Consider the following 22434-nt stretch of genomic DNA (forward strand, 5'->3'; position numbering starts at 1 on the left):
ATAAAACTCATTCTAGCTCCAGGCCCTTTGTACTTGCTGTTCCTTTTGCCTAGAAGCTTCTTCTCTCAGATCTCTGCTTGGCTGGCTCCTTCTTACCTTTCAGATCTTAACTCAAATGGCATCTCTCTGAATCTGAAGTGTCCCGCCATTCTCCCCTACTCTACACAACACGCTCTCTATCACACAGTCTGGTTGATCCTACTGCAACTTAGAACAATCTAAAATATTGTTTGTTTACTTGTTTGTTTCTCTTTTGTACTCTCTGGAATGTAGACCCCTTGAAAATAAGGACCTGTCTTGTTTACTCTTCTATCCCCGATATCTAGAACACTTTCTAGCATACAGTGGGCCATCAGTAAGATTTGTTGAGTAAATGAACCAAGTATTATAATGGAGATAATGAATAAACTGCCAGGAAAACAGAGAGAAGGAATTTCTTACTTCTGCCTAAATGTGTCAGAGAAAGCTTCCCTGAAAAGGAGAAAATCAAGTCATCTTTTAAAATGAGCAAAAGTTTACCAGGAAGGTAAGGAGTAAGGGGAAAGAAAATTGTGAACAGAGAAAATAGTATGATCAAAAGTCCAGCCTGCTATGGTGAGAAGCCACAAGGAGAGATGGTCTTCTGGATCCTTTGGAGAAGAGTAGGAGTCGAGATACTTAGGGAGCTTAATGGTGAAACAGAATGGAGCCTCTGAAGGCCTTTAAGCAAAGTAGTTATATGACTGGATTGCATTTGATAAAAATCAACCTGGCATTAGCATGGGGGATAAATGAGGGTAGATCAAGCTAGAGCTGGGTAGACAGAAGACAGCTAAGGACAAAGCCCCAGGACAGTATAATATAGAGAATGAGGATCCAGAAAATTAGATTGAGAATGTCTGGCCTATCAAATAAATGAAAACCGGACAAGTGGGGGGTATGATGGAAGCCTAGAATAAGGTGTTTCAAAAGAAGAATCTAATTAGATACATTATGACCCAGGAACTATACTTCTAGGTATCACCAAACAGAAACTCACATACAAGGAGGTATCTATAAGAATGCTCCTAGGAGGACTAGTACTTACACTGAAAAGTAAAAATAATTGAAGTGTCAAGGCACCTGGGTAGCTCAGTCCGTTAAGCGTCCAACTCTTGATTTCGGCCCAGGTCATGATCTCAGGGTCATGGGATCAAGCCCTGCATCAGGCTCCATGCTCAGTAGGGAGTCTACTTCTCTCTCTCTCTCTCTTTCTCCCTCTCCCTTTGCCCCTCCCCCTCAAACTCTCTCTGTCTCTAAAATAAACAAATCTTTAAAAAATAAAAAATAACTGAAGTATCCACTATAGGATAATGCATAAATTATAGTCTATTCATACAATGGAACACTATACAGTAGTGAAAATAAACATTCCAGGGCCAGGCATGGCAACATTAATGATTCTCCTAACAAAATGCTAAATGAAAAGAACAAGTTGCAAAAAAAGATATGTGAGAATAATTTTTTTAATATGGGACTTAAAAACATGAAAACCACCACATATTACATAAGAAAACACATATGTAGCAAGAGTGCAAAAGAAGTAGCAGAACAATAAATATCAATTCAGTATAGTAGCTACATCTAGGAGTACAGGAAAGGATACAATTGGGAAGGGATGCTTGGGGGCTTCAGTTGAATGAACAGTTTTCACTCTTTCAGCTAGATGGCAATATATATGTTCATTATATTATTTTTGTACTTTTTTATGTCTGAAGTATTTCATAATAATTTAAAACAACACTAACAAAAAAAAAGGAGTTGTTCACCAGGTCGAATGCTACTGAGGGGTTAGTAACATCGGGACAGAGAAGTAATGCTTGGATTTAAAATGAGAGGTCAAGAATAACTTAGAACCATTAGAGTATTAGGGATTAAAAAGTCACACAGAATGGCTTGGGGAGACAATGGGAGATGTGAAAGTAGAAAGAACAGGTATAGGCAACTATTTACTTATTTATTTATTTGTTTGTTTTTTAGAAGAGTTCTGTGACAGGGAGCAGAGAGATAGGTTTGAGAGTTAGAAGGGGGAAATGGGTAAATGGAAGATTGGTCTTAAAGATGGGTTTTACTTAGGCTCATTTGCATGACAACAGAAGAAGTCAGTAGGAACCAAAGAACAGATGGTGCAGGCACTAAAGCATGTCTGTGAAAAGGCAGAAGATCAGGTACACAGTACTGCAGGAAGGGTCAACTTTAGATAGTATCAAGTATTTTATTTCCAAAGCAGTATTCACAGTTTTCAAGCCAATATTACATCTATAACATAATGATAATAATGGCAACTAACAATCTTTGAGCACTTACACGACAGGCAGTGTTCTAAATACTTCGTAAATACTATCTCGTGCAATCTTCATGAAATCTCTATCAGGTAGGTAAAATTATTATCCCCACTTTACATATGAGGAAACTAAACTCGGAGAGTTAAAAACTCGCCCAAGAGTTTCCAGCAAGCTCGGCAGCAGGTGCCTGGGTTTGTGTGTCCCCATCTGCCCTCTACAAACAATGCAAGATAGTAAGAAAAACAAATAAAATACAGAGAAGCCATTCCCTCCACAGAACCAGAAGCCAGAGAATGCCCAGACTTCAAAATAATTATAAGTAAAAAAGGGAAAAACATCAAATTCCAGTGAGCAATCGCTCATGCTCCTGCCACAAGCATTCACAGCAAGCGAGAGCAGTCTGACCAAAACTGCAGGAAAGAGAGAAGGGAGCTAGCAGCAGGCCTAGAATTGCTTTCAAGCCACTACCAGGAAAAATAAACCCACCCCGTCTGTAAATACTAAACCATGATCTGGTGGAGCAGAGCACTGACTGCTGGACAGGGGCTTAAATGTACACATGACCTAAAGTGCCAAAGTGGCTTCTGGAGGAGAAAGAGAAAAAAAGAAGGAAGAGGCCCCTTTTGGCAACTGGGAGGTGAAGGGGGATAAAAAGCAAAACAGGAAAAGCTAGCATCCTACAAAACAAAAAAGAGCAAAAAAACAACAACAAAAACTGGAGGACATACAAACCCTCCCCTGACCACCACAAAACCAAAAAACAAAACAAAACAAAAAATTATTGAACAAGTGAACTTTACTACAGTTATAAAAGAGATTGCCACTGAATTAAGACTCTCATAAACCACCCAAAATCCACATAATGAACAGATGAAAACTAATCAATTCTATACAAAATTATTACCAAAAAAATCAACATATCTCAGCAAGTGAAACCTACCCCCAAAAAACACATGAAACAGAAGAAAACTATTAAGACAACATTCCAAATTGAATTAAATATATTCATACAAGAATTTGGGAATATGAAAAATCACCTTCAATCAGGAATCCAAAATGTACAAAGAAAAATGGCCAAAGTGGTAAGAATTTTTTTTGTTAAAAAAAAGGGTAATTAAGGGCGCCTGGGTGGCTCAGTCGGTTAAGCGTCTGCCTTCAGCTCAGGTCATGATCTCAGGGTCCTGGGATCGAGCCCCGCATCGGGCTCCCAGCTCAGCAGGGAGTCTGCTTCTCACTCTCACTCTCCCTGTCTCTCAAATAAATAAAATCTTAAAAACAAACAAACAAACAAAAAAAGGGTAATTAAACTCAGGAAAGAAAAAAGAGAATTATACCAAAAATGAGAAGTAAATACATGCCAAAGGAGAATAGATGCAAATGAAAATGTAGTAAGAAGTACTGAAGAAAGACAGAAAAGCAATCACGAAAATAAAACAATATAAAGAAAAAAATTTAAAGGGTCATAGAGGAAGCAGTGGAAACAGGAAACAGGTAAAGAAGAAATACTTTATGTCAAACCAGAGTCCCTGAAGACAAAAAAAAAAAAAAAAAAAAGCAAACAGAACTAATATTTGAAACTATAACCCAAGAAAATTGTCCAAAAGTAAGTGAAGACCTGAATCTACATATTGAAAAGGCATACCAGGTATCTGGGAAAATTAATACGAACAATCGGATCTGAAGTATATCTTTTTTTTTTTTTTTAAAGATTTTTATTTATTTATTTGAGAGAGAGAATGAGAGAGAGAGAACATGAGAGGGGGGAGGGTCAGAGGGAGAAGCAGACTCCCTGCCGAGCAGGGAGCCCGATGCGGGACTCGATCTGGGATTCCAGGATCATGACCTGAGCCAAAGGCAGTCGCTCAACCAACTGAGCCACCCAGGCGCCCCTGAAGTATATCTTTTAAAAGGTATGACACTTCTAGCTCTCCAGGCAAAAAGATCAAATAACTTACAAATGTATAAGAATTAGAATGGCATCCATAATATGTAAAACAAGGCAGTAATTGAGAAGTATTTTTTTTTAACTTTAACGGAAGTGTGAACTAAGGATTTTATGTACTGCCAACTATCCCTGTATCAAGGGTCAAGACTATAGAAAAGCATTTTAAAAATAAACAACCCTAGGAATTCAGCACTCAGAAGTCCTGCTTGAGGAATCTTTTGGAGCTTCATCCAACCAAGAAATGACTGGGAAAACTTCAGCAAAAAGGCTGATGGTGAGTATTTTTATAGATATAATTATAGGTCAAAGACTAAATTAAAGGTGGAGATGAGGGTGAAAGATTAATGTTCAAATATTACATGTTATGACACACTGGAAATAATGCAACAAAAAGAGAGACAGAAAAAGGAAGAAGAAGGTAGAATAAGTTCACTGAATCTGCAATAGGCAATTTGGCTGGGATACCATTAAAAACTGACAAACCCAGATAGTAACACATTAAATAACTGAACAGGTTAGTAAAATCATTTAAAAATGTATAAAAGGATGCCTGGGTGGCTCAGTTGTTTAAGTGTCTGACACTTGATTTCAGCTCAGGTCATGATCTTGGGGTCATGGGATCAAACCCCTCGTCAGGCTCTGCACTGAGTATGGAGCCTGCTTAACAGTCTCTCTCCTCCCTCCTCCCTCTGCTCCTCTCCACTCTCACACACTCGCTCTCTCTCAAAAAAAATAAAAACAGATGAATAATAGGGTAATTAGAATGGACTACAAGCGATGGTAGGGTGTGGCACTTTTCTACAAATACTTTTTTGTATAGTTCTAACTTTTATAACTATTTTAACATTTCACAAACTTAGAAAAAGAATCAAAGTCAACAAGGATTGGGAAGGACCCAAAATGAAATACAAATAGAAACAAACAAACCTAACTACATAGAAAAATGAATAATATAACCATATTGAATGGAGAGGAGGGGAAAAAAACTATTGGTCTTGAAGTATCTCCCCCATGATACTCATTATAAACACAAAAAGAAAAATAGTAACTTGACAAAACAAGAACCTTAGCAGGCAGCAACTCTGTAACCTAAGTAACTTTGTAAAACAGTATTTTGACTATATATCATGCTAAAGACAAAAAGAACAATACACAAATGCTATCCCCTGGTTAGTAGGTTTGCTTTTCATGGGGATATAACTTATCAAACTCCAAACTATATATACTGAGAGAGAAAGAGAAAGTGTGTGTGTGTGTGTGTGTGTGTGTGTGTGTGTTGCGGTTATGAAAGCCTAGGTTTTTCCCTACCAAAGAAAGAAAAGATGGAAGGTTAGGATGAACACTGTCGTGTTGAATTAAAATTGGAAGTACCAGTCTGAACTCAGTTTTCAACATATGTGCATGTAGATAAATATAAATGTGTGTATACATAGATAAATATTACTAGCTCTACCACTGAGAAGATCTAGAAACAATAACATCCCAGTACCAAAAAGTGTACCCTGTACTCAGATTTTAGATACCATTCTCCAATAAAAGAAACCTGGCTCCTTGAAGAAATGGCTGGCCTGGGGAAAATACAAGAAAATCCTGGAATCTTTTGTATTCAGGAACTAAGGAAGTATGACAAAAATTACAGGGACCTGTCAAAAGGACACAAGCACCAACCAGAAGGGGCTCACACTGGTCAAATCTGGAAAAAAATAAACATCAGGATAAATAATGATAGTAATAGATTATATCCCAGAATAAAACAAGAATCCATAATCCATGGTGATTGAATGAATGATGAATGAATGAAAGCAGAAAGTTCTTCCTTAAAGTAAAATTCCAACCAATAAATGTAGAAAGAATAATTAAAACAGAAAAATCACCATTTGGCAGACACCATAGTAATAATCACTGTAGGGAAGAATCATCAATGAATGCTAAAATTACTGAATGAAAACACCATAAGAAATAAAATATTTACATAGTCTCAAAGTATCTCCCCACATGATACTTACTAAACACAAGAAGAAAAACAGTAACTTTACAAAGCAGAACCCTAGCAGACACCATCTTAACCAGTGACCAAAGTAATAGATAGTACCAGTGATGCAAAATATTCACATCCTTCCTAATATGATGCACTGGGAAAGACACAACATCACTTCTGTGGTATTCTTGCCAAAAAAAAACACAAAACAAAACACATAACCTGAATTCAATCATGAGAAAACATCAATCAAACCCAAATTGGGATATTCTACAAAACAACTCTTCAAAAATTGCAAGACTGTAAAAAAAAAAAAAAACTGAGGGTTCTAGAGGGGAGTGGGGGAGGGGGATGGGTTAGCCTGGTGATGGGTATTAAAGAGGGCACGTTCTGCATGGAGCACTGGGTGTTATACACAAACAATGAATCATGGAACACTACATCAAAAACTAATGATGTAATGTATGGTGATTAACATAACAATAAAAAATTTTAAAAAAAGCAAAGAAAAACTAAACCTGTCCAAATTAAAGGAGACAAAACAGCCACATGCAAAATTTCATCATGGATCAGATCCTGGAACCAGAAAAAAGGACACCATTAGATAACTGATGAAATGTAGTCTGTAGATTAGATAATATTATTGTTATCAGGGTTAATTTCCTGATTTTGATAACCCTAGGGCAGTTACGTAAATATTAACATTTCAGGAATCTGGATGAGGTACATGCAGGAATTTTTTGTAATGCTTTTGGAACTGGTTCGTAAGTTAAATGTTATTCAAACTGAAAAGTTAATAAAATAAAATAAAACTTGCCCAAAGCCACAAGTAAATGGCAGAGCTGGGGACAATCTCATTCCAGAGCCCATGCCACCATGTTCCACTGCACCCTAGGAAAACCCAACAGTAGTAGAGACCATCTCAGATACCAGGAACTGTTCTAAATGTCTTATTCACACTAGTGAGCAGGTATCATTAGTATCACCATCAAATTCCTCTTCATGAGACACAGAGAAGTTAGGAAATATTTCTTCCAATGACCTACATCTAGTAAGTAGTAAGACTACAATGTGAAGACTAGCCTGACCCCAAAGTCCACGATTTCATAGCCTATAAAACAGATGCTAGCAAAGGGAATAATAAGAAACAAAAAACCCTTAAAAATTAAGGACATAAATGTCAAAATTTTTTAAAAAATCAATAGAGGGTTAGAATTCAAGAATACCTCTCAGGAACAAATAATACATTATATGTTTTAAAAAAAAAAAAGAAAGGGGGCGCCTGGGTGGCTCAGTTGGTTAAGCGACTGCCTTCGGCTCAGGTCATGATCCTGGAGTCCCGGGATCGAGTCCCGCATCGGGCTCCCTGCTCGGCGGGGGGTCTGCTTCTCCCTCTGACCCTCTTCCATCTCATGCTCTCTCTCATTCTCTCTCTCTCAAATAAATAAAATCTTTAAAAAAAAAAAAAAAGAAAGAAAGAAAGAAGATAATAGGAAGGGAAAAATGAAGGGGGGGGAATCAGAGGGGAGACGAACCATGAGAGACTATGGACTCTGAGAAACAAACTGAGGGTTCTAGAGGGGAGGAGGGTGGGGGGATGAGTTAGCCTGGTGATGGGTATTAAGGAGGGCACGCTCTGCATGGAGCACTGGGTGTTATAAGCAAACAATGAATCATGGAACACTACATCAAAAACTAATGATGTAATGTATGGTGATTTACATAACATAATAAAATTTAAAAAAAAAAGAACACCTCTCAGGAATAAAGGAATGATAAAAGAGAGAAGAGATAAGCAATATAAAGAATCAAGCCAGCTAGTCCAGGCTAGCGCTAATAGAATTACCAGGAAAAAAGAGAAAATACAGAGAAGAATATTATCAAGGAAACAGTATCAAAGAAAACTCCCCAGAGCTCAAGAGAAACAGGAATATTCAAACTGAAAGGAATTACCAGTGCTGACCAAGACAAACGAAAGAAAGATGCACAACTAAACACAGCTATCATTGTAAAATTTCAGATACCAAGGATCAAAAGGAGAGCCTAAGAGCTTCCAGGAGGAATGAAGCCCAAAATTAAAGTAGGTCACCCACAAAAGAATAAGAATCAGAGTAAGATTTCTCTTCAGCAATACTAGATTAAAAAAAAAAAAAAAAAAAAAGCAAACACACATGCACACACAATTAAGTAAGCCTTTAATATTCTTAGGAAAAGTAATTTTCAACCAGAAAATGAATGGTCACATATGCAGACATAATACACACATTTTTAGACATACGAGGGCTCAGAAAAATTTATTTCTTATTACTCTCTCGCTTATTTTAAAGACAGAGATGTGGGGCGCCTGGGTGGCTCAGTTGGTTAAGCGACTGCCTTCGGCTCAGGTCATGACCCTGGAGTCCCGGGATCGAGTCCCACATCGAGTCCCACATCGGGCTCCCTGCTCGGCGGGGAGTCTGCTTCTCCCTCTGACCCTCCCCCCTCTCATGCTCTCTCTCTCTATCTCATTCTCTCTCTCAAATAAATAAATAAAATCTTTAAAAAAAAAAAGACAGAGATGTGTTGTAACATACATTTATATTTAAAATTCTTCTTCCTTCGGGGCGCCTGCGTGGCTCAGTCGTTAAGCGTCTGCCTTCGGCTCAGGTCATGATCCCAGGGTCCTGGGATCAAGCCCCACATTGGCTCCCTGCTCAGCGGGAAGCCTGCTTCTCCTTCTCCTACTCCCCCTGCTTGTGTTCCCTCTCTTGCTGTATCTCTCTAGGTCAAATAAATAAATAAAATCTTTTAAAAAAAAATAATAAAATAAAATTCTTCTTCCTTCAAGTAATGTGAAGATGTACTCCAACAAAACAAGATTGAAAAATAAAAAGAAAGCATGCATATTTAGAAAATTATAGCCCAAGCCAGAGGGCAATGAAGAGAAATCCAAATTTGACAGCTGTGTAGCAAACCCAGGTGGCAATCAGTTGCAAATGGAACAGGAAGTTGGGGGGATCTAGGATAAAGCAGGGATTCCACACAATGGAAAGTGTAAGAATTTGGAGGGGGGAATGAGGTTATGATAAAGATACATTATGAGAGAAAAAGAAGGAAAAAGAAGAAAAGCAATTAAAAACTCTAGGATATACAATAAGCTACACCATGAAGTCATGATCCAGTTATGAAACAACTAGCCCAAATTAGAACAGGAAATCAGTGGGTTTAATGAAGATAAATGAAATGGATTTTAAGCAATAAAAAGAAAGATTAAGAAGCTAGTAGTTGTTTCTTATAAATGCATAAGATTCTTCTCCCTGTTTTTTTTAAAGATTTTATTTATTTATTTGAGACAGAAAGAATGAGAGAGAGAGAGTGCATGAGAGGGGGGAGGGTCAGAGGGAGAAGCAGGGTCCCTGCCGAGCAGGGAGCCCAATGCGGGACTCGATCCAGGGACTCCAGGATCATGACCTGAGCCGAAAGCAGTCGCTTAACCAACTGAGCCACCCAGGAGCCCTTTCTCCCTGTTTTTTAAACTGTCAGAAACTCAAGGAAAAACAAAAGGTTATTTCTAAGTTACAATCCACATATGAAACAAACCAAAAAGGGCATGATTTTGAGCAATTGGTGGCATTCAAGAAAGGGTCATCCTGGGGCACCCGGTGGCTCAGATGGTTAAGCGTCTGCCTTCAGCTCAGGTCATGATCCCAGGGTCCTGGGATTGAGCCCTAATGGAGCCCTGCATGGAGCCCCACATCGGGCTTCCTGCTCGGCGGGGAGCCTGTTTCTCCCTCTCCTTCTATTGCTCCCCCTACTTGCGCTCTTTCACTCTCTCTGTCAAATAAATAAATAAAAATTTAAAAAAAAAAAAAAAAGGGTCATCCAGGGGCTCCGGGGGGGGGCTCAGTCGTAAAGCACCTGCCTTCAGCTCAGGTCATGATCCCAGGGTCCTCGGATGGAGCCCCACATCGGGCTCCTTGCTTGGTGGGAAGCCTGCTTCTCCCTCTCCCACTCCCCCTGCTTGTGTTCCCTCTCTCAGTGTGTCTCTGTCAAATAAATAAAATCTTTAAAAAAAAAAAAAAGGGTCATCCATTTGAACATCTCTCTTGAGTAGCATGGGATCATGACATTGGAAACACAGAGAAGAAAACAGCTCTTCAGTGAACAATATTTCCCCACCTATAGCAATGCAAATGCTGAATGTCAATTTCCAACCATTAGAATCAACCTACAAATAGAGCATGGAAAACTTAATTTGACTACTGAGTAAACAAAAATGTGATCAACCTTAACAGTGTCAAAGGAAAACTATAGCCAAGGCAAGATGAGAGGTGGAAGGGAGAATGGAGAAGAAAAGGTGGGGATGGAAGAGGAAGGGAGCACAGGTGATTACCGCTTTTCATTATACGCCCTTTGTTTCATAGGCATTGGTTTTTTTTTTTAAGATTTTATTTATTTATTTATTTGACAGAGAGAGACAGAGTGAGAGAGGGAACACAAGCAGGGGGAGTGGGAGAGGGAGAAGCAGGCTTCCCGCAGAGCAGGGAGCCTGATGTGGGGCTCCATCCCGGGACCCTGGGATCATGACCTGAGCCGAAGGCAGATGCTTAACGACTGAGCCACCCAGGCGCCCCCATAGGCATTGTTCTGAGTTAAAATTTCTTTAAATGTTTTGAGGAAGCTGCTACCAGTGGCAAATGCTACAAAAGGTCGAGTGAGAAAGAGCTAGAGTTGGCCTGTAAGGTCATAGAAGACCATGGAGAGGACCCTCCCAGTAGAATATTGGAATGAAACCAGAATGCAGTGGTGGCTGGGGAATGGATGGGAAATGAAGACCAGGAGAGGACAATTATACCTGTCAGAACTCTAAGGAGAGGAGAAAAGTTGCCAACGAGAGGGATTAAAAGCAAAGGGAAGGCGGCTGTTGCTATTTTTATTTACATAGAAAAACTTGAGCAGGTTTTTAATTTGATCGAGGTAAAGAAGTGATGACAGGTGATGAAATCCACACTCAGGGTGAGGAATCAGCCTGTCAGAAGAAGAGATATGTACTCTTTGGAACTAAGAAGAAACGAGGTAGGGGCACTGGGATGGGGAGGCAGAGAGCTGCCGAGATGCAGCTACCAGCAGCATCATGGAGAACTTCTGCTCCCTAATGAAGTGCATTTGACTATTCTCAGTCCATTGCAAGTTCATCTGGAAAACAACCAGGTGTGAGAATTCTGAAAACATAAAATTAGCTGAGATTAGAGCTGCTGATCATGCCATCCAAATCTGAGTGACCAATGTTAAAATATAAGTGCTAAAATCAGTATTCTAAATTTTGGGATAACATCAATTGCATTCTCTGCATGATGAATTAAGATCACTACAATCAGCATCATAACTCTAGAACTATTTTTTTTAACCTGCATTCTGTCTCTCTTTCAAATTAATCTAATTAATATGGTACATTGCTATTTGGCTGCTAAGTATTACAAACAGAAATCTATGTTTATGACAAACTTTAGAAATGTACTTTGAATAACTGAGTAGTTATTTTTCAAATGGACACACAAATTAGCAGATACATGGGTTGACGTTATTTTACACTGTGGATGCCCTAGCAAAATTTATCCATTTTTGTTTTTTGCTTGTTTTATTTCTGTTAATGACCTTCCATCTGAAGTAGTTCTTCCTCTGGGCATGTATGCTGCTAAAACAGTGTTGTGTTACTGCATGCCAGGCTTGCCCTAAGTAACCTGAAGCCTGTGGACAGATTTTAATAAAATGAAGACATGATTTTTTCTTCCAAAGGTTTTATTTTAAGATATAACTAGAGCCATAATTTTGAGACTGTAAAAATAAGTAATCTCATTAAAAACAAAACAACAATTCAGGGTGACAAGTCCTGGGAATAAAACTAAATCTTTGGTGACCACAGATATACATGGGTCACTACTAAGGCAGCCCCAACTTAGGAACAGCAGGACATCAGAGAAAGAAGGTAGTAAGTTTAAAGGGAAGCATTTATTGAGCAGCTTCCAATGTGTGTCCTGGATTTCTGGAATATGATACAGTTAGACTCCAGTATAACACTGCTCACATCAGACTGAAGGTTGTTTACAATACCATGGGCAATTTGAAACTTTGCGATTTCAACAACGGTACCAACTCCCTCAACCGTTCGGAGAAATGTAATCAACAGTGATTTATCACTTCACACAAATGTGTTTCTAGCTTATAAACAGGCTACCACTGACCCCCTTTATCTCACACATAACTGAAATAGTGAATTTGTGGTCTTGGTATCACTCTGTATTAAAAATTATAAAGCAGGTTTTCAGAAATAAAACTTTCCATCATCTCATCTACCACTTTGTTGTATTAGTCTACTTAGAATCATTGCCAATCTACCTATTCCTGGCTCTTGGTAAGCCTTACTCGCTGGTCCTACCCTTGTCTTCAGTAGCCTTTTTTAATCACTGCCTATTTATATACCGTGAATGGCGCCTTTGCCGCATCTTTTGGGCTGATATTTCTATGTTTCCCTTATGGTGGTTTCACCCACCTCTAAGTTATGTTCATGCTCTGATTGTTTATTATTCTGATCTGCTCTTTGATCCACACTCTCTCATCTTGACCATATCTTTCTTGGAATCCAGATTTTACCTCTAACGTTAACTTTCTTCTATACTATCCCAGTGAAATTGTTCCATACTTTTTTTTTTTTTTAAAGATTCTACTTATTTGACAGAGAGAGACACAGCGAGAGAGGGAACACAAGCAGGGGGAGTGGGAGAGGGAGAAGCAGGCTTCCCACCGAGCAAGGAGCCCGATGCAGGGCTCGATCCCAGGACCCTGGGATCATGACCTGAGCCGAAGGCAGACACTTAACGACTGAGCCACCCAGGCGCCCCTCCATACTTTCATATACTAACTGCTTTGGCTTGTTTCTCTGTAAAGAAAAAAAAAAAAAAAACTCCCTCTTCAAGAATAACATTGATTTCATTCAAATCTTTGCTTCTAAGCTCTTAGAAACAAGCTCTTAGAAAAAAAACCCAAACTTTTAATTTTCCATTAGGTTCTACTTTCTTAATACCCACTAACTTCTTCTTTACTCTATCCTAGTTTTTGGCTGCTTAAATTATCCACGATGACAGGCTGTCCTTCTCCTCCAACTTTTCCACTTAAAAATTCTGATTATTGGGGCTCCTAGGTGGCTCAGTCGTTAAGCGTCTGCCTTTGGCTCAGGTCATGATCCCAGGGTTCTGGGATTGAGCCCCACATCGGGCTCCCTGCTCGGCGGGAAGCCTGCTTCTCCCTCTCCCACTCCCCCTGCTTGTGTTCCCTCTCTCGCTGTGTCTCTCTCTGTCAAATAAATAAAAAATCTTAAAAAAAAAAAAAATTCTGATTATTGAGACATTTACCTAAATTTCACTTCCCTATTCTCATATTTTCTAATTCCTATATTTACCATATCTTGGACAGAGCTGAAATTAATTACTAATCTTGTCAACTAAAAAGTTCACAGCGCACGTGTGCGCATGAAAACGTAGAATCAAAGAAAAAAACCCAAATAAATGCAGATTCTGTTTCTTATCTAGTTTAAGCCTTATAATCCAATGACCCTGCTCAAGTTGAATCCTCTCCACGCATAACCAGAAGCATCCATCACTGTCTATAGAGACACAAAGTGATATTAGGAGGAAAAAAAGGCAGGAGATACAGGTAACACATATTAAAATTACACATTGCCCAAGAGTTTTACCTCATAAAAGTAAACAACTCTTCTTTAAAGGGCAAAAAGGTGGGTTTCCTCTCAAGTTAATGTCTTACAAGGGGCTTTATACAGCTAAAAATCAAAACTTTAGAACTCAAGCTTGATTTTTCAAAATGAGTCAGGCTATAACACTGAATATTTCACAGGAATAAACGAAGAGGAAAGGTAGCACTGTGTCTTGGGTTTGAGAAGCATCATCCTAACCAGCTCCCCTCAAACAGCAAAATAGGCAAAGGAAGACCCTATACCAAACCACTGTGATTTGGAGACTGATACACAGAGGGAATGAGAGTGAGGTTGAAGGAGGTGGGAAAATGTAAAAATAAAACCAGAAGACGCCTTTATGCACCACTGAAGACATGTGCCAGGATCTGAGTTATAATTAACTCAATGCTCTGCACCTGAGGGCAAAACAAACCCAAATAAAGGGAACTCCAGGGAAGCAACACATTATATCTTCCCCTCAATCCCAGGGACAACAATATACCCTCAAAATATTTCTGAGGTACAATCCCAAAGTGACACAATCATCAGTCTTTAGGATCCAAACAAAACAGAAACAGATTTCCACCTAGAGTAAATAACAACTTTACGTTAGAGACAGAGCATCACCATAGAAGAAATACCTGTGTTAAGTCATCTTTCTACCGTATGTCTTATGATTGCAGCTATTCATGCAGAGAATAAAGAGTCAAATCAATGCTGACCCAGAAGACATTCTTTCATTCAGTGGCATTTGGCCTCAATTGCTTCTCAGGTCCCCTTTCTCCAAAAAAAGGAAACTATATAATTGTATACGGAGAGCAATCTAGAATAAAAAGAAATATTGTACTCTCTCTTTCTAGCCAAAGGTTAGCTTTCTATTTGTTCTTAGGAATAACACCCTTTAAAATTGTCCTTCCCACTAGATATTCTACATGGAGGTGAAAGCTTTAAATCTTAGAAACGATTATCAGGTCAGAGTATGCTTCCTATGAAGGGTAAGGTTCAATATTCCAATGTCATTTTATTCCAACTACAGAAAAATACCTGTGTTTTCCTTAGCAGCAATAGGTTATATAAGAAGAGTCAGAGGTCCAAGAGAAAAAGCATAACGTTCATAGACAGATTACCTTGAACTAATGCAAAGTGTATTAGCTGGAAGAGAATATTCATAAGGCTAATTCTCCTAAACAATTTGACACTGAATTGAGTTTGGTACATCATGTTTCAAAAACTATTCACCTTAGGATCACAGGTTTGTACACAAACATAGATGATGTACATTATTAGCCCACGACGACTAGTAAGCTATCAAAAGCCTCACAGTTAGGTTGAGACCTCATTCTGTGAAAAGTGATGCATTCTTTTAATGTAGGAACATTATGCTTTTAATCAAACAAACTAATGTCTAAGTTGTTCACTAAGCCATCTTGATTATTCCAGGCACAACTGGTCATATCTGGAGAGAAGACTGAAATGGGCAAAGCCCTAAAAGTTCTCTCACTAAATGCCTGGCCTTCTTTTCTCCCCTTACCTGATAATGAGCCTGGGCCTGCTGTGCGGAGTTCAAGGTGACATTGCAGAGTTTGCAGTACAGGGGCTTACATAGCTCCTCCAGGGCAGAGTCTTGCTCCCCTCCCTTCGGTAACTCTTCTTCCCCTGCCAGAGGCAAGGAAGCCTCCTGCCCAAAAGGCTTCTGTGGCGGAAGCTGCAAGGTTCCTGTAGACCGGGAGGCCACTGACATAGGAGGAGAGGATGAGGGCCGCTTAGGCAGAGGAAGCCCGGCGTGTTGCAAGAGGATCATTGGGTAGGAAAGTCTTGGGCATAATCCAATGTGTGAGGAGAACTCAGGTCTTCAAATCTGAATCAACAGCAAAAAAAAAAATGCTCACTTAAAAATGCGACCTCAGCAATACAATATGTAAATGACCACACACCACCTGACCCCCTCTTCTACTTCTCCAAACCACCTTTGGATTTCTTTTTGCCTCATCTAGGAGACTTCCCCTATCTGTTAATCCATGCTGACACTATGCTCTTCCACAGAGAACAGCTTTATAGATTTTGCTTTATTTTGCTTGGCACAGTTCCAACTGTGGCCCCTCTGACCCAGGAACATTAATAGCATTGCATCCATGGCTAATTAAATCTACAAGTCACATGGCTGAAATGGACATCAAAGGTCACCTAGTCCAGACCCCTTCCCTCAGGCACACCTAGACTTAACTACAATCGATGATAATTATGCATAGACAAAAACACCACCAGTTACGAACCTCAGCAAATGTCTCCTTTCCATCCAAACTAGTCTCTCCATCCAGATGAATCAAAAAGAGCGAAATAAAGACTTCCATGCCTCAGAACCCTTAAAACACTTCTAGAGCTAGCTAAAATATCAAGGAAACCTAGGAATAACTCAGTTACTATGTAACAAAAGTAAATAAAAGAGTTCCTTCCCATCAACCAGTAATATTTATTTTTTTTAAGATTTTATTTACTTATTTGACAGAGAGAAACACAGCAAGAGAGGGAACACAAGCGGGGGAGTGGGGGAGGGAGAAGCAGGCTTCCTGCTGAGCAGGGAGCCGGATGCGGGGATTCGATGTGGGGGCTCGATGTGGGGATGGATGCAGGGCTCGACGTGGGGCTCGATGCAGCGCTCGATGCAGCGCTCGATCCCAGGACCCTGGGATCATGACCTGAGCTGAAGGCAGATGCTTAACGACTGAGCCACCCAGGCGCCCCATCAACCAGTAATATTTAAATAGGTAAGCCAGTGATTCCTCACAGCAGAGCCACAGGCAACATGTAGGCCACATGCAGCCTCAGAGTGCTCTGTTTGGAACATAGAGTGTTGTGTTTTGCTTTCACTTTTTAAATTGAATTAGTCATCAACATTTTAAAATCAAGAGATTCATGGCTCCTCCTGATAAAAGGATGATCTGGCAACATTTGACACATGGTCCTACATGGACAATTACCTAGATAGGGCGGAGAGGCACTGTCCCCAGTAGCCAGGTCTGTCTTCTCCAGGCCACCTGCTTCCCACTTAGCCTGCTATCTGTATTTGTGTTACTTACCTGCTTCCTGTAGGCCTTTGAGTTCAGGACCCCACCTCATATGGCCTTAAACTATATTCATGAGTCTGCTATAAAATCAGAGTATCTTCTCTCCCTCTAGCCATAAATTACCTGCATAAAACAATGTATCAAGTAAATGTCCTCTGAGGTAATGGATCACACTGTCAGAAGCCCCCATTTAATTCTAATCCCTCAGTCTTTCAGCAATTTCCTTTCCCCCTTTTATTAAATAACTGTTACTCCATTTCACTCAGAAAAGATCCAATATGTTCCAATACCTCTTCGATTTTATACATGATTTCTTCTGCCTCCCACCCAGATGGTGCCTTCTAGCCCTGAGTATCTCAAAATGAACCACAGTACACGTTCTGAGTTCCCGTGATTCTAATTAACCCAAATTAAAATCCCTATTCCAAAATACACAATTCCTTCCACTCTCTCAATACTATTAAAACCTCTTTCCTTGGTCAATAAAATATGGCTATTTTAAACGGCTGAAATTTTCCATCTGCAAGAGAAATATGTATATTTTCTGACGATAATACATTTACTAAAATTAACCACAATTTTAAAAAGTTAAAACTCTCTTTTACCACATTAATAAGTATACACATGGAAACTGCAATCAAGTAACAACTTTTATACTAAATTCAGGGTCTGGGGGAAGCAGAGGATATCAGTGTGATGGGAAAATAAAGTAGTTAAAGGCAAAGTACAAAAATTAGTCATAATATTCAATGATACTTCTCATTCATTATAACACTTAAAAGAACAGTATTTTTTATTCTTAAGCAGAGGTATGCTGTCCATATCTCTGGTAACATAAAGAAAAGCAATACAGACTGAGGACCTTTAAAAAGTCAGATTCTCTGTAATCATATTGTTCCTCTCAATTAAATCAAGCCAAGACAGGCATGGACATTTTAAAAAGGAAAACTAAGGAGACAAAAATCACTTATTCAAAAAGTTAACTACCTAATTATAATAATTCATAATATTAAAAGACTACACATACCACCTGTACAGAGACATACTGATACCAAACTGCCACAAACAAGCTTCCAGTTCAGAAGAGAAAATGGAGGAGGGTGTTGAAACATCTGTATAAAGGAAATTAACAATATAAACAAAATCAAATACTACCGATTGCCTAGACATGTCTGGACTTGTTTTATGAAAGCTCACTCCCACTTGAGGAAATTCCAGCACGCCTCTCTCCCAGTGTGGTCTACAGGTTTCCATCAAAATAAAGGCCAGTCTCAAAGCCCAGAGGTACGAGAGGCCCCCTTCCAGAAGTGATAAAATCCCCTCCATTACAGAAAAAAATTCTTGCCCAGTACAGACGTACCCATTATCACATTTTATCTTTATAATTTTTAAAGAATAGCTAGATATTCCAAAGTTATTTCTTGTAATATTCAACAATCGAAATGATAATGTAACTCCCAAAAAGGCTCTGTGCATGACAACTACATCAGGTCTTACTATGCTAGCAAACAAAAACTGGCTAAATCGAAAAGAAATAAAACCAAGCCTTTAGTGAAAGCCTGAATGGTGGAATAGAGAGAGACCCAAAGCATAGGCGACTACAAGGATCCATTCAACTACTGCATTAGATGAAAAGAAACTAACTCGATAGCTGATGTAAATAAAATATTCCTCAGATCTTAAAAACCATTCAATGTGATGCTTGAAGTGACATAAATGAAGGATTTATGGTGGTGAATGTCCTGGTTTGGAAGGGGTTTTTGATGAGACAAAAAAGACAGCCAAAGCTTCATGGTGTACCCTGTTTAAAGAAAACGGATGATCATAGCATAGTTTTCATGATTGGACTGGGGCCTACTCTTCACATACTGCATCAAAGACAATCACTTTCTCATTTGGAGAAATCTACAGAGGAAAGAGAACAGTGTAAAGGAACAGGTTACTGGCACCTCAGCAAACTAGGGAAGTCTGTACAGTAATTGGGAATTCTGGAAACGAGGGGAAAACAGTGAGCATTATTCAGAGGTTATCAGAACGCATCGGGAAGGAATGAGAGAGAGAGAAATACGAAAAATAATCAGCTGAGGCAAGGTGTATCATGTAAGGAAGACTCAAAAGAACGCAGGGATCTGGGGGAGAAGAGGCCTTGGTGAATTGGCGAATGTTTTCCAGTCTCAGCTATGACGGTTCCTAATCCAAGGGAATCGTTTACACATTTGAATCTAAGCTACAGACACTTCAGCATCGCCCACATACACCTTACATTCCTAATACGTGCCTGCACACACACGAGCGCGCACCCACACGCACCTCAATCCCGTAAGGATGCCATCACGAAAGATGGAAGCCCCCGTCTCCCACCGGGCGGGCGGAGCGCGAGGGCCAGGGCAGCAGCACGCCTAGATGATGCAAACGGTACACGTGAAAAGCTCAAAAGCAAACAGATAGATAGAAGCAGCGCAAGTCTGTCACGTGGGGGGCAGGTGGGAAGCCCGCCCGCGAAAGGAACCGCTAGTCGCCTTCGCTCCCGGCTCGTCCTAAATGCCCCAGGCTCGCGATCTCCCGCACTCACCGGAACCCTCCGGACGCGCCGGGAGTCTGGGCGCCGCGTCCACCCGGGGACCCCTCCGCCGTCCGCCCCGCGCGCCGGCTCGGCCCGGCTCGGCCCGGCTCAACTCCGCCTCCCTCGGCGCAACTTTCCCGGCTGGCCCCCGCCAAGCCCCCGCCGCAGCTAAAGGCTGACTGTCAAAAGTCAGTCCGGCCGGACCCACAGGGAAACAGCTGCAGGAAGTGACTGCGGAACCGGGAGACGGCGGAGGAGGAGACTGAAGGCGCCGGCCCGGCGTCGCCACTGCGCATGTGCCAGGCAGGGCAGGCCAGGCGGCGGCGACGGCGGCGGCGGCGGCGGCGGCGGCGGCGGCGGCGGCGGCAGCAAGTGTCGGCGGCGGCGGCAACAGTGTCGGCGGCGGCCGCGCGGGTGGCTCCAGCGTCCCTGACAGGCCAGGTGCGCGCCGGACAGGTGCGGGCACCGGGAGCGCAGGGGCGCCGGGGCGGGATGGGAAACAAGCACAAGGCAGAAGGAGGGTGCACCACCCAGCGGACAGGTCCTAAGACCTAGCTGTTCCCCACGTACACCCTGGAAAGTTGATCCGGAGCAGACGCTTGGGTAGAGCTTTTGCAACTTTCATCTCCTGTCATTGAGATCCAAACCTTCTTCACTCCAGCCGCGCCTTCAGTCCGCTGGTTGCCGCGTAAGGTCCTGCCAAATTGTCCAGGATCCTTTCAAGTGCCGTGACAGAACCTTTAAACGGCACCTCTTCCCAGGATGGAGAAAGAAAAGCGTGACTGCGGTTAAGTGGTCTCCAATCACACAAGAGCGCGTGTGCGCGCGCACGTGTGTACACACACACACACACACACACACAGCCTCCTATACTACAGTGGGCAAGAGATGGAGAAGACTTTCTCCTGACCCCTGGATCCTTACCTGCAGGACAGAAAAGACCAGGAAGAGATTGGCTGATGCTAGAATGTCACATCTTCTCCTAGTCGACCTCGACACCTGTAGGGTTGGCATTGAGAGATGCACTGAGGAATTTCCAGCTCTAAACTTCTATTAATTTGTAAACTATTCCATAGGAAGATTTGCTGGGGGGGGGGGGGCAAAATATACATAAATTTACTGTTTTCACCATTTTAAGTGTATAGTTCAGTGCCATTAAGTATATTCATATGGCCATGTGCTTATTTTTTAATCATTAATTAAAATGTCAAGGAGATCTAAGTACAGCAAGATGTGCCCTAGTACTAGGCAACTACTGCAGGAAATTAAGGCTGTTTCTTTGACGGAAACACACCGTCCAGTACCACCACCAACAAACCAGATTGGACTGTTTTCCAGAAATGACTTAATAAATACAATGATTATTTAGGAATCATGCATACACAGCTAGTGTACACAGGCCATTTGGGGAGTGATCTATCATGCCTAGGTAGAAAACAGAATTTTTCTGAATTGATTCACCGTCTATGTATACATACTTTATGTGTCAATACCTTAAAGGGACACATTGTTTTTATAATAAATGCTGCTGAAATCCACTTTCCAGCCCTTTTTCTGCACAGTCTTTAGTCATGTCACAGTCTACACTCTTTAGCTAGGACTGCAACTGGACCTCTACTAGCCTTTCTGACCTGCCCCTCCTACTAGTCTCCTAATAATGAACAAAATAGAGTCATTCATATCTTCTCGTTTACTCATGGATAGGCCCCATCCATGGCACTCACTTTTCTGCCTCTGTAACTTAGCTTATCTGTATCTTGAATGCAAAGTACTTTTTGTCCCCATCCCTGTATTTCTAAATCCTACCTATCCTTCAAGGCCTCTTCTTCAATGAGCTCCATAGCACTTCTCTGCACACCTTGATGACATACTTAATATTTATTGCTCCATATTATAGTTACTTAAAGAAATCACTAATCTGCCCTACAAATTCCTTAAGCACAGAAAGGATACATATCTTGGGAGTTTTCAAATTGTCTATTTCATTCCTTCATTCAGTGCTGTATGTCAGGATAAAAATCTGAAATATTAACTGAGGTACCTCACCATCCAGCTCTGTACATACACATACATTTCCATGTCCTCTGCCTCTGGTGTTATACTCTTCCCAGACAGGGCATTTCCTCCTGCCTCAGGGAGAAAGAAGAAGGCAAGTCTCAGATGTTTGTTTAATAGATATTTGAAGCTCATGATGTGACAATAGTCTTATAAGTCAAAACGTTTGGATTTGGAATAGCTCTTTAGGAGCTGAAAGAAAAAAAGAAATTAGACCACAATGTATAAGTCAGCTTTGTTGTAAAAGCAAACAACTCCCAAATCCCAATGGATAATTGCCACAAAGGTTTATTTCTTGCTTATATTAGTAACGTGCTGTAGATCAGCTCTGTAGGTCTTCTTGTTCCAGGCCCAGGCTGAAGAAACAGCCCCTGTATGGGACTTGGCAATTCTCATGATATATGGGAAGGACCAGAGAGCTGACAGAAACACATGAGGCCTCTTATAGCTGCTTTTTCAGTGTGTCTTGATATGTCCACTCAAATCCTATTGGCCAAAACCTTTCATACAGTCAAACCCCAAGTCAGTGGAGAAGTCTATAGCTTCCATAGGCAAATCACATGTCAATGGACATGGATTATAATCTTACAGAGCAGTGGTGGGTGGTGGTTAATTATAAACAATCATGCAATCTGCCACAAACTTAGGGAAGCATTTTTCTCATCCTAGAGGTTTTGGTGTATATCTTCAAGAAGGGGTTTATACCTCCCCCTCATAGTCAAGATTAGCTTGAAAGAAACTATGGAGTTAGAAAAAACAGAACCCCCCAGATACCTTTCTAAGATCTGAAGACAACGGA

At 40.7% G+C, this 22434-nt stretch overlaps 1 protein-coding gene across 5 annotated transcripts in view; it reads right to left on the bottom strand.

The window, feature by feature from the left end:
• The window catches only part of ZMAT3 (zinc finger matrin-type 3), a 40353-nt gene extending 20538 nt beyond the window's left edge, over positions 1-19815 (bottom strand). Inside the window, exons 1-2 of one of the 5 annotated variants that reach the window (XM_034999249.1) lie at positions 17030-19811; positions 15484-15810 (exon numbers count right to left, since the gene is read on the bottom strand). In XM_034999249.1, the coding sequence (XP_034855140.1) occupies positions 15484-15753 (270 nt within the window). In that variant the 5' untranslated portion in view covers positions 15754-15810; positions 17030-19811. Of the gene's footprint in view, positions 1-15483; positions 15811-16225; positions 16432-17029 lie in introns of those variants that run through there. The other 4 variants (XM_034999211.1, XM_034999218.1, XM_034999239.1 and 1 more) reach the window with 4 other exon arrangements.
• Between the last annotated feature and the right edge of the window lie 2619 nt (positions 19816-22434).

Source organism: Mirounga leonina, unplaced genomic scaffold (genome assembly GCF_011800145.1).
Source record: "Mirounga leonina isolate KUSES-001 unplaced genomic scaffold, KU_Mleo_1.0 Mir_115, whole genome shotgun sequence".
NCBI classification, from domain to species: Eukaryota; Metazoa; Chordata; class Mammalia; order Carnivora; family Phocidae; genus Mirounga; species Mirounga leonina.